Source organism: Bactrocera dorsalis, chromosome 4, assembly GCF_023373825.1.
Source record: "Bactrocera dorsalis isolate Fly_Bdor chromosome 4, ASM2337382v1, whole genome shotgun sequence".
Classification (NCBI taxonomy): domain Eukaryota; kingdom Metazoa; phylum Arthropoda; class Insecta; order Diptera; family Tephritidae; genus Bactrocera; species Bactrocera dorsalis.
In genome coordinates, this window is record NC_064306.1 from 61,117,103 (window position 1) to 61,136,802 (window position 19,700).

Consider the following 19,700-nt stretch of genomic DNA (forward strand, 5'->3'; position numbering starts at 1 on the left):
GACCAGGTAAAACCAAGAAGAACAGAGAAGATACCATCATAAGAGTGTACAACTCTTCGACGAACAAAAACAAAACTATAAGTCGCTGATAATGATTCCCGTCCTGCTGTATGGTGCAAAGGCATGGACAATGACAAGATCTGATGAGTCGACGTTACGAGTTTTCAAGAGAAAGGTTCTTGGACCCGGCGAATATCGCATTCGATGGAACGATACAGCTGAGATATACGACGATATTGATATAGTTCAGCGAATTAAAAGACAGCGGCTACGCTCATGTCGTCCGAATGGACGAAAACAGCCCTGAAAGTATTCGATGCAATACCCGCCGTGGGAAGCAGAGGAAAAGGAAGACCTCCACTCCGTTGGAGGGACCAGGTGGAGAAACACCTGGCTTTGCTTGGAATCTGCAATTGTTACCACCTTGCGAAAGGAAGAAATGGCTAACCGCGTAAGCAGTTTCTACGCCAGTAAAGAAGAAGAAAACCAAATAGTTACTTTTGTTAATAAAACTACAATTGAATTTCGTTTCAATAAAAAATATTTAATGTTCTTAAATCAATTCGTAGCGAGATAATACCAACATTTAACATATAAAAGATCGACGCTTTGCGCAAATACAGTTTTTAATAAATATAGCCACCGTTAGCCGCATATTGGGTACCAAGACTGGATGACGATGACGAAATGGATTTAGCTGGAACGTTGTACGAGATCGCAGGACTACTGTAATGACCAGCTGAAGTTTGGTACGAACCGCTTGAAATGCTGCTTGTAGAAATGGCGGGAGCGTGGTATGTGGTGGATGCGCTATAGGAGGAAGCCGGTGCTTGATAACTAGATGTTGCAGGTGCTTTATAAGTAGCGGCGGGTGCATGATACTTAGTCGTTTGAGCTTGATATTGTGACGCTGGGGCGCCATATGTAGTCGCAGGGGCTTGATATAGAGCAGCAGGGGCCTGATATTGAGCAACTGGAGCTCTATACGATACAGTGGCTGCTTGATGTTGAACGGCTGGAGCTCTATATGTCGCTGCAGATGATTGATATTGAGCCGCTGGCACACGAATGTTTGATGCCGGAGCGTTGTAAGAGTAAGGAGCTCTATAAGAACCCGACGATGCGCTATGACTCACCGTAGCTGGTGCACTGTGGACAGGAGCTGGAACACGATATTGAGTGGCTGGCGAGACACTTTGTGATACAACTGGTGCCGGAGCATTGTAGGAGTAAGGAGCTCTATAAGAACCAGACGAAGTGCCATGATTCACTGCTGCACTATGGACGGAAGCTGGTGCACGATATTGAGTGGCCGTCGGGACACTTTGTGATACAACTGGTGCGCGATATTGTTGAACATGATGTTGAACAAATGCTGGCTTTTGAACTGCTGGAGCAATGTATGTGGCAGCCGGGGCGCGATAAGACGACGTGTGCACTGCAGGTGCTCTATAACTAGTAGAACTGTGTTGCACTGCAGCCGGCACTTGAACGGGAGCTAGATATTGACGAGATGGCACGGCAGACACAGAATGACCGCCGGAGCTCTTCGAAATAATGTGCACTTGTAAGGAGGGTGCACTGTGCGAAACGGCGGACGCTGTGTAACGCTGACCACCAAGACTGCTGCCACCACTGCTAACACCTACACCACCACCGCTTGAATAGCCCGTGGCTGGATTGAAAGTAACGGTACGGGATGCGGATGCCGTCGATGGCGGTAAGTAGGTGCGTGACAAATGTGACACATCGGCGTGGGTACATGCGACCAGCGCGAGTAGGGCAATACTGACGATGGAGTTCTGTAAGTAAAATTACGTACATTTTAAAGGATTTTGAAACTTTTTGGTGTAAAAAATATAATTTACAAAAACAATTTGGAATATTTTCTGATTATTTGTCAGATCTAAAATATCTTTTAAAATTATTTCGTTGTGAAATAAAAAAAAAAGAAATTTTGGCTGAAATTTTAAATGATCAGCTTGACGAGCTAAGTCGATTTAGCCATGTTCGTCTGTATATAAGTGAACTAGTACCTCCGTTTTTGAGATAATAGTCTGAAATTTTGCGCACATTCCTTTTCTCATCAAGAAGCTACTCGTTTGTTGAAACCGCCGATTTCGGATCACTATAGCATATAGCTGCCATACAAACTGAACGTTCAACATCTCGTCCTTGTATGGGAAACTTTCTTATTTGGTGAGATATCCTCACGAATTTTAGCACAAAGTATTATCTAAGATATTGCTATAATCTCTGAAGAACTTGTTGAAATCGGACTACTATAGCATATAGCTGCCATACAAACTGAACGTTCAAAATCATATCCTTGTTCGGAAAATTCTTTTATTTGTCAAGAAATTCGGTATGGATTATATTTCCAAGACATCGCAACAATCATATACATACATATGTACAGATCTATATCTTATAGCTTACATTCAAACTAACCGATCCAAATCAGAATACAGATCTTTTTCTACCCTTCTTTCCTATAAAAAATACTGATGTGAAGGTTAATAATGTAAGGTCACCTAAAATGCAAAACAACGTATCATCAAAAAAATCGAAATTGATTTTTTCACTGTTTAAGCTTCACTGCATCATATATGGAGTATAAAATTTTCGACTGTCAGATATAACCAACCATTTTATAACCATATTATAACTATATTATAACCATTTTATAACCATTTTATAACCAAAACTTAAATTTTCTTTCAACTTGAGTGGTTTCTATTATATCATTTTACCTTCGCCTTAAAGTTATGAAAAGTGATTTTACGTCATTTTGCATTTTAGTTGATGATATGTAGTTTCGGTTATATTTGTAGTTAATTTTTTCGTGAAAAATACCAAAATCATACTTCAAGCGCCCGGAATTTATAGTTACAAAAAATGGTTTTAAATACTTTTTTTTGCCAAAATTTGAGCAGTTTTTTTATTTGATTCCTTTCTCAACTCAACTCAACTCAAATTTTGATATTTTCAACTTAAACTCTTTTAATAAAAAAAACGCCAAAAGTTGCATCTTTGAAGGCGACTAGCCTATCATATTATAAAATTCTATAAAAATGGTATTATTGTTTAACTTTTCCGTTCAAATTTTTTTTATTTTCCAAATTGTCTCTTCCAAATTACAGCATAGATGATTATCCAAGACAACGCTATAATCTTCGAACATAAGGTTTCTCTTTATAAAGGATCATTGTATAAAAAAAACGAATTTCAGCACCAAAAAGAAATTTGTTGACTAGTGTTACCATTAAATCATCGACTCTAAGGAATGTAAGGTTTTTTTGACAATAACAATCGTACCATTGTATTGTATAAGAACAAAAAATAAAAAAAAATTCAGCACCAAAAAAAATTTGTTGACTAGTGTAATTATTAAAAAATGTAAGATTTTTGTTTTCAATAACAATCCTGCCATTGTATTGTATAAAAATAAAAAAATTTCGCTAACAAAAAATCGTGTTGACTAGTGTAACTATTAAATCATCGTCTCCAAGAAATTTAAGTTTTTTTGCAATAAAAATCCTGCCATTATTTTACATAAAAAAATAAAAAAAAAAATTTCGCAAAAGAAAAATCGTGTTGACTAGTGTAACTATTAAATCATCGCCTCTAAAAAATGCAGGCGTTTTTTTGCAACAACGATCCTGTCATTGTTTTGCATAAAACAAAAAAACACAAATTTCGGCACCAAAAAAAAAAGCTTGTTGACCGGTGTAACTATGAAATCATCAGCTCTAAAGCATGTAATATCATTCGTTTGTAGACTGAAGCCATTAAATACATATGTATATAAAAACACATCCAATTTGGCAGTTATTGAGTTTTTTTCTACACTTTCCACACACTGTTGCACACAAAACAAAGCAGACGACTACACATACACCCACACTTATGTATACAATAAGAGGCGAGTTTGTATTCCCCAGCTGAATAACACTAACCATTTTCGCACTAATTTGCACACGAAATCTCCAGTTCTAAGTTAAGCTGTGTAAACTTGGCTTTAAGGCGCGTTGCGTGTTGTTGCGGACGCGTTGTTTGCGGTTTGTGGTGAGTTAAGAACTGCTGCCGAAGCAGAGGTAAACAAGCCAATTTATACTTCGAAGCAACACGCAAATATTTGTGTGTTTTTGGTGTTTGTTTTTTGGCTTTTTTTGGTTGTTTTTGCTTTGTATGCGCGCCTATTTTCCCAAACAAATGTTCAACGCTGCGCGGCCACCAAACAAACGAAACATCAACAACAACAATAACAACAACAACTCAAAACAAATGTTCAAAAATGTTGTGTGTTTTTATATTTTTCGCAAACTTTTGAGCTAATCGCTGCCAGCTTGTCATTCTGAGCGGTTGTCATGTTGTTATTATTGTTGTTTTTTGTTGTTGTTGTAATGAACACTAAGAATATCATATTCTAATACAAAAGTGTTGAGGGGCTTGCTGCTCTTCAAATTCAGGGGACGATCACTCCACCCTAAACTGACTGCAAAGTCAGTGCAAATTTTTGCTTTTCGGTGTTGCCAGACATGCATTTTTGGTTCGGTGGTTTTATATGAGTGTATTATGAACTTGTATTTGGCTCTTAAATCCCTTAATATTTTTGAAAAACTGTGTTATTCGATTTTGTTTTAGAACAGTGTTGCCACATATTAAAATTAAAAAATAAAATTTCATCCTACAAATATTTCCCCTTTCGTCGCACTCGCAACTCGGCTCCAACGTCACTGTCGACAGTTATAAGTTCAAAGTCGTAGATATTTCGTCTATCTTGATTAGCATCAGCACCAACAACAACGTCAGCCTCGAAATCCAACGCAGAATAACTTTTGCCAACAGGTGCTACTTCGGACTGAGTAGGCAATTGAGAAGTAAAGTCCTCTCTCGACGAACAAAGACCAAACTCTACAAGTCACTCATCATCCCCGACTTGCTATATGGTGCAGAGGCATGGGCGATGACAACATCTGATGGGTCGGTGTTACGAGTTTTCGATAGAAAGGTTCTGTGGAAGATTTATGGTCATTTGTGCATTAGCAACGGCGAACACCGGAGTCGTTGAAACGATAAGCAGTACGAGATACTTTAAAATCTCGAAATAAATATCTACTAAAATTGAGCTGTCCAATAAAATAACCACAAATTAAAATAAATAAAATACCTTTAATTTAATTCGCAGCATGCTGGCAGCACCGAAAACCAAGTGTCTAATGCATTAACTGACTGCCGAGGTGATTGATGGGCCGACTGACTGCTTGCACCTCAGAGCTGCGTCTTGCGAGTATTATTAGCTATTTGCATTGGCAACAACAGCCTCCAGCGACGCATCAAGCATTCGCACACACTCATACACACACATATATATATAAATATATATTAAACATAATATATTTAAAAAAATTGCAGGTTACGCAGGTTATTGCCTTGTATGGGACCACATTAAAGCCGAAAATGACGCTGCTCATAAGTGTCATAAAAAATCTCAGCCAAAAAACCAAAATTGTTGAACTTCCATCGGCGCTTGAGCAATTGTCACAGCAGCTGCAACAACAACAATAGTAAGTATGCCATATACAGCTAACTTATATTTTATGCTCATCATCGCAGCAATCAACAACTCAATTGTCTCGTTGTTGTTGTAGTACCTGAACATATTTGCTTTGGCGCCTTCATTTGGTCTCCGCAATTTATAAGAAACGCCACCGCTTGACAAATTCTTTCTTATTTAAATTTTTGGAATTTTTTTTTGTTCGAAGTAAACAAAGCAAAGTTAAATGCTCATAATTATTAACGACAAAACAATAAGCCACTTCTGTTGGTCAAATGAAACCGGAAAACACCTTGCATTTTTTATTGGACAATAAAGCGAATTTGCGCTGACATTCCACAGGCTATGGAAGTAAGTTCTGCCACACAACATTTTAATCAGTAATAACTAAAACGTGGAAGGTAAACTGAAATTTGGTTGGATATGATTTTCTTTTTCCTTATTCTGGCAAAGTTCGAGCATCCCAATGGGTGTTTGAACTGATCATTGTCCAATCGGCGAAATGGAAGTTGTTCTGAAGAAGACAAGTTAAATGGATCTCAACACTTCCTTCTTGACTGTCGCAACTTCACTAAATCAAGACTGAAACGCCTAGGATCTGGCATTATCTGCCATCCAGGTAAGCTAATGGAAACGAAATGAAACTCCATTTTTTAAAGATAGAGATCCCATGGCAGTGGTTTTCGGACCTCAGAAGGGCTTTCCCCTTCAGGGATCTTTTTTATGGAATTACCAATAGAACCTAGAACTTTTAAGTTATCTATCCTCTAGTGACATAATTGATTTTTACGAATTCCTTTAGTTAGTCGCCGATTTTTTAGCCTTTTCTACATATTTATTCGAGTTTCTTATTTATTTTACATACCGCAAGCAGTTTTTCAAAAAATAGCAGACTCTTCATCCCAACGATTACGTTTTCTATCGGAAACGTATGTGTTACTCCTTAAAGAATTACGAACACCAATAAGGCAAATGTTTTACATAATTTAAGCTTAACAGAGCTTCGAACCAAAAGAACCGAAAACTCTACGGTTCAGTAAAGCATTATTTTACTTGACTTCGGTATTTGCCCGCAGCCTACATTTCAAAACTGTCTCGTACTGACGTCGTTTTACAGCGGAATCGCCGAAAACTGCAAAACCGACGAAGTTACCAGGGAAGGAACGATTTCCCCAATTTTATACGATTAGAAGCGAGTTGGTTTTCTAAAGTCTTGTGATCTAGCGTTGCAGCTATGGAACTCCAATGAGCTGAGGAAGCCTTGTCTATAACCAGAACTTGTGCAGCTGAGTTCCTTCTGGTCTATAGTCAACCGTAAGAGGTCCAGATTTTCCGGTTTTCCAATTTCTTTGGGTCTGGCGTTGGACCTTTGGAACTCCAGCTAGGTCAGGAAGCCTTGTCAATAACCAGAAATTGTGCGACTGCGAGATCGCTCTGACCTAATCTCAACCTTAAGAGATACCCCGAACAACTGGCTGTTAACAAAGTCAATCTCGCGCAATTGTATGTAGGTGTTATGACTGGACACTGACTAATAAGTTCACTTGCGGTCTGACTAAACATTTTGTCGAACGCTCCTCGCCAGGACTGTACCTGTATAAAAGAAAGCGAAGCGGAACCATATTGTCACCTCCTCTCTATTGCCCGGCTTTCCCCAGACTGATATTAAACACCTTTGGCGAACTTAGCGATATGGCTGTGATTGATGTTAACCACCTTAATGAATTTGCTGTAAGGTCAAAACCTTTCGTCATTCTATGAGGTGATCCACTTTTAGGAGTAGGGGTAAAACAAAGGACAAATATTTGTCCAAGTGAAATCCATCGGTTTTGGACCAACTCTAAACTGACGCCATCTGAAAAAATGGTATATGACGTATAGTTGTGTATAATTTAACGCCTTGCCTCTTATTAGAAACCATATTTTAACATTTCGATATTTAAGAAAAATACAAAGAAGTTTTTCAATTATGTGTTTTGAAGATATTTTCAGCTTTCACCTTGAACTTTGGCACCTTTCTTGGCCTTTCATTCATCACACTACATAATACTTTATAGAAAACTTGGCGTTCGGGTACAAAAATATAGTGATAAGAATTACAATTCCATCATATCCAAGTAGTGATGGAAGGAGCTAACAGCATTCAAAGAAGAAGCAGCTGAAGAAGCACATTCTCGGCATATCAAGGTTTCATATTCTATTTATCATATTTGAAGCTTGCTGGGTCAACAGATCTTTTCACTCCCTAAACTCCTCCTGCTTTTTCCCTTCAAACCAAATCTTCATACTGGATTACTCGTACCTACGTTCTACCTGCATAACCTTGCCGGCCAATCTGACTACATCAATTCTGCCATTTATGTCTGTCAGCTCTAAGCGGATCTCAATACGGATGCCGTTGTGAACATTTAGCCAACAGAATGATATAATAACTTCGCACATCTTAACGCATTGCGAATTTCGAGAACCAAAATAAGTAATGCAAAATTCGAGTTAATCATTCAAACATGTCTGTATATGTTGTCAATCATTTAATCATTCAATCATAGCACTAATTGTTTGCAATTAGCTTAGACTGCAATTAAATGTTTCTGTGACTCCATTAATTTCCCATTCCGGCAACTTAACTATGTGGACTAACGAGATAATTTTTTAATTTTAGTTTTCTTTTTGTGAGAATTTGTTTGTTTTGAAAAAAAAAAATAATAATAATGAAATGATTAATAATGTATGAGTGATATGTTGGGGTCATTCTTCGAGATAAAACTTGTTTGAAATTTATGCACAAACTACCGTTTTAGGTGACAAAGCTAGTCGCGAATGACGAAAAGCTGCTAACACTATTTTAGTTAGTCATTTCAAACAATTATTTCCTTAATATTGTTTATGAGTTTACAAATTCTTCAATATTCGATACAATTTTCGGTGTATTTTTTAGGTAATCTTGAACTTCTTCATCAAGTTGTCATTAATAATCTCTAATTGAGCTTTCCAGTGACATGAAAAATATGTTTGTGGAATGAGACTACGGTCACCATAGATAGTGCGTTAAATGAGTAATCATTCGATCTCCAACATCGTTAATGATTCTTCTTCTTCGTTAATGATTACTAAACATATTTAATCGACGGAGTAAATGTTCATTCCATGTACGAAGGCTATTACTTATAGCTGTAACTTCGAACCATTAATTCGAAGTTAGGCATCCATTCCAAGCTTTCATTTTCGGCACCTTCAAAACTTTGCCAAGCCATTAAAAAACTGAAATGTTTCAAGTTCCAGAATTGTATCGTATACCTAGATTCAAGAACAATGTTCCATAAAACTCACTTTAGAGAATATCAATAAATATACCATGTTGAAAACTCGATTAAGAAACTTCACTATATAGATTATTAATGCTCCAGACATCCACCAGTGAGTCTCCTTTGCCGCAGAATCTTTCATATGACATCTTGATAAAGCTTTTTTCTTGTCAGTTTCATAAAATTTGACGACCGTTTTCATAAATTTAATAACTGCTTGAGAGGCCATAAGACCTGAAAGTGTTTTTGTACACGTAGTGCGAGCCAAACGAAGCCAAAATCCTCTCAAGAAAAGTGGAACAGTAACAGCAGGCTAATCCGGTGGAATCATCGGTCTATATGGCTTCAAAAATGAAGCCGGTGAGAATGACGAAAAGATATAAGTTTTCATTATTTGATGTCTGAAATTGAAGCTTGTGATCTCGGCGACATTTGGCTTTAACAAGGCAGCGTCACTCCTCACACATCACATCAATCAAAATTTCGCGTGTTGGGCTGATCTATTGGCCACCAAGATCACGTTATATCACACCGTTACACTTTTTCCTTGGGGATATGCAAAATATAAAGTCTATGCGGACATTCCCACTTCGATACAGGCCTTGGAGCAAAACATCAGGCGAATAACACGCCGCAGTTAACAGTCAAAATCCTCGTACGAGTCATCGAAAATTGGAATCAACGGAAGGACCATCTAAGATGTAGCCGCGGCAAACATTTTAAAGTAATAATCTTCAAAAAATAAATGAATAAAGGAAATAAAAGAGTGTTCTTTCGAATGGTAATAAACGCTCCCCATTAAAATTAAAGTTTCTGTGTTTTTTCTTAAAAAAAGTGTTGAACCGAAATGGATCACCCTATATTTGACTCAAATCACGTAAAATTAGGTCACAGCTATAAAGCAACAGTCAATCTGTAGAAAAAGATGCTCGCAACTAACCCAAATATAAATACCATATACATAAGTATGTATGGCCAAAAGAGGAAAATCACTGAGATTTAGAAAATGGTAGAGTTTAAAAAATATCTTTGTTTTTGTTTCTTAATATATTCTTTAGAAATTAAAAAAAATGTTAATGTGTTTGTCTTTACTTTTGTCACAAGCTGTAAATAACGTGATATAGATATATAAAGTTTCGAAAGCGGTCAATGACTTAACGAAATAAAAAAAAAATGTAAACAAATAAACAATCTTTTTCCGTGCTCATTTCGTGGGTTCGATCAAATTGCAAATTTATTATAATAAATATTATATAACTTAGACAATATAAGCCCATTAAAATCTGCTCCTATGTTTATGCTTACATTAGGGATGTTCGTTACAAACTTCGATTGAACTTATATTTTTGTTAGTAAAGAGATATATTAAATAGTTTAGACCTTTTTGAATTTATTTTAGGATATAAGGCGACAAAAACTTGAGTTGATGTTCATTGACGCAATCCTTATGTCACCCTAATATATTCTTAACAGATATACCATCCGATCAAATTTGACTCGGACTGATACAAACCTGATTTATAATTTTTTTTTAAGATTAGTATAATCTTTTTTATATTCTTGATGTTTGTTAAAAACTTATCCGGCCACTTTTTCTATGGAAAAAAAAATTTAACATCGATGCCTGTGATTTTATGCTTCCACTGGATTCGGCTACAGAATCATTGAAAAAGTTTCTGAAGTGTTTTTTGAGGCCCATCACAGGTATTTGAATAGCACAAAGCATTCACAGAAGGTTGTGAAGCCATCGAGCTCTTGCCCCATGCGAGTCGTGCATCCAACTCTGTTAATAACGATAAAAAGAAACAGTATTTGATATTCGTTTAATTGATCGTGTTGACATCAAAGAAATAGCAAAGTACCTTAAAATATCTTATGAGTCAACCATAATTATTTTGGTTAATTGTTTGGGTACGAAATAAGTCAAAATTAAACTCGTACCAAAGGACTTGAACCTTTGACAAAAACCGACGAGTAGAGGTAGCTAAAAGGAGGCTTGTATTGATCATCAATAGTTGATATCTATCTTTTTTCCATGATATTTTAAGGCATTACTTTAAATAATCTCTATTTTAATATGTAACCTCATATTTGTTCAAGAAAGCTCAACCATTTTTTCAGTTATGTAGCGTGAATTTGTAGCCATTATCGCCACCCTCACTGATTTAGCGACCACACCCACGCTAATTGACCAAATAATAATTTAAAAACTATTTGTTTTGTATTCTTCAACAAAAGAATATAATTGGCCTGGGTTTTTCACATAAAAACAACTACACAAATGCTGAAAACTTACATTTAAGAATTCTGCCAAATTACAAATTAGTTTTCAAACTTTAAACAGAAAAAAACGAGTTTAACAACCTCTTCGCTTTAGACACAGTCATTTAAAATCAATAACTATTTATTTGCATATCTATGATGTACGCGAGTAAAGAGGTAATAATGTATACTTTTCGACTAAACGTCCACTGTGCAATATTTGATTAATTTGGCGAACAATTTCGAGCGCGTCATCGAAATTGGAATGTTTTTGATTTATGGTTTCCAACGAACGCCGGTGAAGCTTGAACATTTTTATGCTTTTTTTCTTTTACTATAATAAATTATGGACATAATGGGATAAACCAGCCGATCCTAAAATTAGTGTGTGAAATTAACTGGCGTCTGTCATGCTTTTTAGTCTTCGCATTTAGCGCGAATGATTCAGAACATTTTTTGTTAGTTTTTAATAATTTTTTCTCTTACCTGAGATACCCTACAAAACTCTCCGAGGCTTGCAATTAAGGTTTATGACAGTTTATAATATGAGCAGACTGTGAGAAATTAAGGAGAAAATGGCAGCGAAAGAATAACACCAGAAAATGGGGAACCCGATTTCCCACGACGGTGGAGCTGATGTTCCATTGCCCGACTATGAAGAAATTCGAATAACAATTACCCGTCTGAAGAACAGCAAAGTGACGGGGGACGATGAATTGCCGGCCGAGCATGCATCAGCTTCTTTGTAGAATATGGTCGGACGAAAACATGCTCGACGATTGGAATTTAGACGTGTTCTGCCTATTCCACAAAAAGGGAGACTCCATAATCTGTGCCAACTACCGTCGGATAAGCCCCCACAAGATCGGATATGAAGTTCTATCGAGCGTATTGTGTGAAAGATTAAACCCCCCGTCAACAAACTGATTAGACCTTATCAGTATGACTTTAGGCCTGGAAAATCAACAACTAATCGGATATTTACCATGCGCCAGGCTTGGAAAAGACCCATGCAAAGCGGATTCAGCGAATTAAAAGACTGTGGCTACGCTGACTAGGTCATGCCGTCAGAATGGACCAGAACACCCGAGCTCTGAAAGTATTCGACGCTTTACACGCCGAGGAAGCTCTACTAAGTATGGAGTTTTAGATGAGATGCCCTTATGCCTTATTTATGTATATTTACTACCCATACTATGCTAAGTCTCAAATCCGTTACGCATGCCAGTTCCATAACAAATGAGGATTCTGTTGTAATTTCGAAGAATAAACTTTGAGCCCAAAGTGCCGCATCACTTACACATTAGAAGTCATAAATTATTTCGACAATAAGCTGTGAAACGAAGCGTCACAAAGCACTTAGCAGTTTGCCAAGCCTAAGAATTTGTAATATTTCAAGATTTTTCTTTTTTTGTTTCTCTGTTTCAGTTAGACATAATTGTTGGCCGTGAGTAATTATGCTTAGAGCGCAGCATATCAGTGAAGAAGCCAACGTCACAGCTACGCCATATAAAACTGGAATATAATTAGATTTGGTGGAAGTAAACACTTGCGACCTTAAATATGTTTTTACTTAACTGAATATATGTATATATTATATATAGTATATATTATAAATAGTATATTACATGCATACATACATTAGTGCTGTTGGCAGGAAGATCAAAGACTGAGATATTAAGAGGTGGTGTTAGACAGCGATTGGGATGGGCGGCTGGTCGTTATGTTTTAATTTGTAATTCTTCTAATTGGTCTAATCTGTATGTTATATTGAGATTATAAAATAATTTTAATGGTTTTTATTAAAATTTCATGCAACAAATCACAACTGGGCAGAATTTGCTATCGAAATAAAACAAACATACTCAACAAATTTGAAGAAAAAATTTTCGACTAATGTGCTAAGAGGTCTGTAGAATATTTGAGGTATCCTGAATATGAATTTGAGTTAAACATCACAGTTGCAAAATTACTGTAAACTGCTGGTGTTATTAAAACGAAATTCCCTAACAGAGTTGGATCATCTGCATTTGATATACTCAAGTACTTACTCATACATAATTCATGAATATTTCTGCGAATCCAAATATTTACCATAAATAATACCTAGTGGTAAATATATATACATACACACGGCATTTAACATTTTTGCATATTTTATATTTAATTCACTTCTAAACAATTCTAAAAGTCATACATCGCGTATGCGTAACTAAATACACAAAGAACATACGCCATATAATGGAGTTTGTGTATAGTACGAGGACGGTCCAATAATGACTTAACTTCACCACCTGATATAGTCACTATCGCAGTAAACCTTTCCAGTTGTGTAGTACATTCTCGTGAACGATAGATGTCAAGCTGTTAGCCGAATCCGACTCTTAGTTTTGTATTGAAGTCATGTGGAAATCTCGTAATGAAATAATGGCGTTTGGTCTCAAGCGACTTCCTTTTGTTTCGAAACTTAAAAAAATCACTCATTGGACAGAAAGTCGCGGTCTACTTTGTAGAACTTCAAAAAAGTTTTTATTTTTTCCGAAGTATTAAAGAAGTTGGATCATCAATGGGACTAGTGTATGGAGGTAAAATAAACTACAAGTATACCTATATAGAAATAAATCGAAACTTTCCAAAATTGCTTCGTTTTCTTTTTTGTGGACTAAATATTTATCTGCCAGCCCTTTTATAGTATGTTGGCATATTTCAAACTAAACTCATTGAAGCATTGAACATCGTAATGTTAGGAATTCAATGAAACTTCAGCGTTGATGAGCATTGAGACCAAGTGATACTCGATGGTGAGCGGCAAAATCATTCGAGATCCATCAAACTTCATGGCTTTATCAAAAATTTATTGTTTTGTTCTGCATACCTGCCAAAATCAATGGGATATCAATACACAGTAGGGTGTTTTTTTTAACTATAATGTTTTTCAGTCCCGTCACGAAATTTCCTTGGAAATACCCTAAAAAAATTTTAGCCCTTAATATTAACATTAAGAACTGGACCAAGGCCTGTAAAAATTTTCCATAGAAAATACACTACAATCGTGAGTTTTTATCTTTAAATTCCTACAGATCAAAGGTATTTTATGGCATCGCTTTGACTTTAGACGCATATTTTTCAGAATCGTACACTCTACAAAAGTGCTAATTGCAACAAAGTCGTAACTCACACCGATGAGGTAGTATGAGGCTCTAAACCTGATTTTTCCACGAAACTCGCATTTTTTGTATATATCTCATAAATGACAAGAGCTACAGAAAAAATGTTCATGACAAACTTGTAGAAAATTTTAGTTGCTACAAAAAAGTCCAAGGTCAAAATCGCTATCATTAATACTGCTCGAGATATTCGGCTTTTTATGTAAGGCTTTATAGAATTTATATAGATGGTACTCGTATGTAATAGAAAATCAAGCAAAGCGAAATATTTTATCAGTAAAGCTGCTTTGAAAAAATAAACCAGGTCCAGGTTGAGTCACTTATGATTAATAACACTTTTTTTATAGAGAACGAATCGTTTTATTCAAACATGTTCTATGCAAACAGTGGTAGTATTTTTTTGTACCCGAAAGACTATAAAAATATACTAACCGTTTGAAGTTTTTATGGACTAGTAAATATTTTTCTTATAAAGGGTGAGATAGAAAATAAATCTCGGACAAAAATTAACGTCAAATTTCGTGAAGACATCTGGTCAAAAAAATTGGTTTTATACGAGAACTGGAACGTGATTATTCAATTTGTACGACAGCTCTATGCTATAGTGATCCCATCTAAACAAATTTTTCGACTATAGAGATGCCTTGGAAATAATCTATGCCGAATTTCGTAAGGATACCTCGTCAAATAAAAAAAATTCCATAAATGAAGATGATTTTGATAGGTCAGTTGTTATGGCACCTGTATGCTTTAGTGGTCCGAAATCGGCAGTTCCGACAAATGGAAGGCTTCTTGCAGAGAAAAGAATGAGTGCAAAATTTCAGATTGATATCTCAAAAACTGCTGATCATTTATACATACTTAATATATTTGATAGAGTCTCCGACTCGATTATTGACTGTGTAACCTAAGAAAATCTAAACTTTCTTACTGGTACTTATTATTCTGCAAACATACATATATTGCTAGCATGATATTATTCCATTGCGCCATTATTATTCATAACTAATAATACTAATGCTTGCACTGCATATATTAGCCCACAAACATCCAAACATACATATATACATACGTACTTGTTACAAGTCATCTTTCAAAGGCCAAAGATAACAACATTTATAATTTAATTAAAACTACTGAGTCACCGCCCAACTGGAAACTAGCTGAACACTTATACATATATGTACATGTATAAAATAACGCATAAGTGAGTAAATGCTTAAGTCTTTAATGTACTATATGCATATTCATGATATAAATAAATATTTAGTATATGTACATACATATGTAGATGAGCTTAGGCAGTTTCAGCTATTTTCCGTGTGTCATTGTTATGAAAAGTACCTGTAATTATTAAGAGGGTCAGTAATGGTAATACGCGTAGTAGTTAATGCATTACTTACAGTTTTAACTGTGGAGCACAAAATCTTCTTATTTTTATTTTTTCTTTATTAATTTTTACTATTTTTTTACTATTCTCCAATTCTAGCTTTTTTCACACTTCTTAACCGCCAATTAAAACAGCTAAGCCGAAAACAATAGAAATATAATATAGGGTGATTTTTTAAGAGCTTGATAACTTTTTTTTTAAAAAAAACGCATAAAATTTGCAAAATCTCATCGGTTCTTTATTTGAAACGTTAGATTGGTTCATGACATTTACTTTTTGAAGATAATTTCATTTAAATGTTGACCGCGGCTGCGTCTTAGGTGGTCCATTCGGAAAGTCCAATTTTGGGCAACTTTTTCGAGCATTTCGGCCGGAATAGCCCGAATTTCTTCGGAAATGTTGTCTTCCAAAGCTGGAATAGTTGCTGGCTTATTTCTGTAGACTTTAGACTTGACGTAGCCCCACAAAAAAATAGTCTAAAGGCGTTAAATCGCATGATCTTGGTGGCCAACTTACGGGTCCATTTCTTGAGATGAATTGTTGTCCGAAGTTTTCCCTCAAAATGGCCATAGAATCGCGAGCTGTGTGGCATGTAGCGCCATCTTGTTGAAACCACATGTCAACCAAGTTCAGTTCTTCCATTTTTGGCAACAAAAAGTTTGTTAGCATCGAACGATAGCGATCGCCATTCACCGTAACGTTGCGTCCAACAGCATCTTTGAAAAAATACGGTCCAATGATTCCACCAGCGTACAAACCACACCAAACAGTGCATTTTTCGGGATGCATGGGCAGTTCTTGAACGGCTTCTGGTTGCTCTTCACCCCAAATGCGGCAATTTTGCTTATTTACGTAGCCATTCAACCAGAAATGAGCCTCATCGCTGAACAAAATTTGTCGATAAACACATTTCGAACTGAACACTGATTTTGGTAATAAAATTCAATGATTTGCAAGCGTTGCTCGTTAGTAAGTCTATTCATGATGAAATGTCAAAGCATACTGAGCATCTTTCTCTTTGACACCATGTCTGAAATCCCACGTGATCTGTCAAATACTAATGCATGAAAATCCTAACCTCAAAAAAATCACCCGTTATATCTAAAAGTTTATGTCTATACATACATATGTGTGTGTAAATGTAATAAAGGCCGAAATAACATAACTTTTGTGCGTCGAGTGAAGCACATGTTGCCCTTGTGGCGTTTGGCGTGGAAGAAGAGGTCAGTAGCTGTTCTTAAATGCCGCAAATTTGCATGGCAACATACATACAGCTATAAGAGTAGGATTTGTGTAGATATGTACCATATATTGTATATACACAGATATAAGAGCATGCTTCATGCATGTGTAAGTACATGTGCAGTAGAGAAGTGACGGATTTTCATTTAGACATCACATTTCAGATTTGTATCAACCTTAATAGCAAATCTTGTCTATTATAATTAAATTTTCATACTTACTCACGCTTATACTCACATATATACATATTATGGTATACACACATAAGATATATCGGCTACTATGACAAAAATAATAAGCCTTTGTTTTAGAATTCTTAATTTTTAACTTACTCTTGAGAATCTATGTCGTCCCCTCAAAGCACACTCACAGACGAAAAAGTTGAGTGATTTTGTAAATAGTCGTGCTTTCACTTTTCTTAGGCCCTAATTATCTTTCAAAATGGTTTTCACCGATCCTTCTGATGTTCCAAGGATGCCACTAAGATCTCTGTTGTTCCAGTTGTGTATACTATTTCCGGAATAGCCTTCAATGCGCATAACGATTCACGTCTAATGGCTTCAATTGACTCAAAACGGTCTCCCTAGAGCGGTCGTTTGAGTTTGATGAATAGCCAGAAGTCACACGGAGCTAAATCAGACGAAGACGGTGGTTGCAGCACGATATTGTTTGAAAACCTGGAGAAAAATTCACGAAGAATCAGTGCAGTATCGTAGTGAAAAACCCATAACTTTAACCTCTTTTTACGAATAGCTTCCTGCAAATGACGCATAACACTCAAATAGAATTTCTTGTTGACAGCTAGGCCGGCCGGACGGAATGCGGAGTGCACCACACCTCTATAATCGAAGAAAGCAATCAACATAACCTTGATTTTTGACCTCCTTGGACGTGTTTTTTTCGGCTCATCTTTGTCTCAATATTCGGCTGATTGATAGCCTGTTTCCGGGTGGTAAGAAAAGATCCATGACTCATCGCTAGTAATAAGACGTTTCATGATAACCTGTTGGTCGGAAAAGTTGAGTAATTTTGGATCCAATAGAGTTTTCACTTTTCTTAGGCCCAAATGATCTTTCAAAATGGTGTTCGCGGATCCTTCTGATATTCCAACGATCCCAGTAAGATCTCTGACTACTAATCGTACATTGTCAAGAACCAATTCCTTTATTTTATTGAAGTGTTGATCAACAGTTGATGTTGATGGCAGTCATGGACGTTGCATCATGAAAGATCTTTGCCAACATTATTTTAGTCGCCTCTTATGACAGACAAGCCCTATCGCGGATAAATTCCTAATATCCTGACCAGGTGGGGACGGGCAGCTGAACAGTCAGATTTCTACGAATAAACTTTAAAAAGTGTCTAACAATGATGCGGTGACCAAAACGATCTTACTTTAAGAAAATTAATACGGAGTTAACAGAACTTCGATGTTCTTTCATGAATTGAATAGCAACAGAAGTAAAGAGGAATAACCTCACCGATTCATTGACCCTATTGTGGTTCTCGGAGAACGTTTTTATACTATATATGTGTCTTATTAATATTTTCTTTATGAAAACTTGCGACAAAGTGAATACAAACAATGCCCATAGAAGGCGTCTTAAGACATAAGATTTAAAAGACAAAGAGGCAAAAAGTATGTGAGAACTACTCTAACACTCAGAAGCATCAAAAATGAATCAAAACCAAACTAAATCAAAATTAAAATTAAAATAAACTAAAAACATTATTTAATAATACAACAAATAAAACAACAAGCATTTTTCAAACAACACACTTTGAGTTTCGTTATTATCGCTCTTTGATTAAAAGCGGGCAATAAAAGTCAAAATGATTGCATTTCGTGTACTAAACAACTCGTCAGGCAATAAGGAAGCTGCGGTCGAAAGCTGATTTGGCTAATTTCATTGTTACAATGCGCGTTGGAATTAAATTGCAAATTTGCGCGTAAATATTGTTTTCTATTAAGTCAAGCCAAACAGCTGGTAGAAGATTAACGGCTTAATAAAGTTATTGAACATTGCATCCGTTGGCTTGTGCGCACGTGCTCGAGATTAATAGTGATATGAGTTCAAAGCAGACCATTGTAGACCATTTGACGTCATATGCAAAGCTTTGAGAAGCCTTGACGTCATGCAAAAATTTCAATGAATTGAACAGAGGTGAAATCTCAACGGCAAATGCGCGCGAGATATTACCTACTAGCTTCCAAGCAAAACACCTTATCTTCCTTTTATTTATGGACAAGACAGGCAGGACTTTTGTAATGACTAATGAGTTCACAATACCAGTGACACAATATTACGAGTAAATAACTAAGCTGGAACCTCGAAACAGTATGCCTACGTACTAAATCCTTAACTCAGGTTGCTGTAGTTTATACATACATATGTATTTATTTGTACCTGCGGGATCGCCGCTAAGCACTATATCGCTAATATAAATGCCTCTTCATGTTGACTTATGCTTCTCCGCTACATTTCGTTCATTCTGAGTTCTTGAAACGCTATTGCATATGAACTCATGGAAAGGAATAAAATGTTCACCAATGGCATTAGAAAGAACCGTGCCTGCCAAGAAAATGAAACGGATAAGGAACGGCACCATAGCGCCGCTATCTGTAGAATGGGTACTGGTTGGTACTCCCTCTCCTCGTGGGTTCTACTATGGAATAGCTGGACTTTGCGGGTGCTTGGTCATAAGTTATATGTAGGTATCTTTCAAATCAATAAAGTTATATTCCCAAATTTGGACAGAATAAATCTATCAAC

General features: G+C 36.2%; 1 protein-coding gene across 1 annotated transcript; it reads right to left on the bottom strand.

Annotated features, from left to right (window-relative positions):
• Nucleotides 1-523: 523 nt before the first annotated feature.
• LOC125778051 (uncharacterized) lies at nt 524-4,097 on the bottom strand. The gene is made up of 2 exons (XM_049454156.1): nt 3,960-4,097; nt 524-1,802 (listed from the first exon to the last, which is right to left on the bottom strand). Exons 1-2 carry the CDS (start codon nt 3,960-3,962, stop codon nt 627-629), a joined length of 1,179 nt encoding a protein of 392 aa, XP_049310113.1. The 5' UTR covers nt 3,963-4,097; the 3' UTR covers nt 524-626.
• Nucleotides 4,098-19,700: the final 15,603 nt, after the last annotated feature.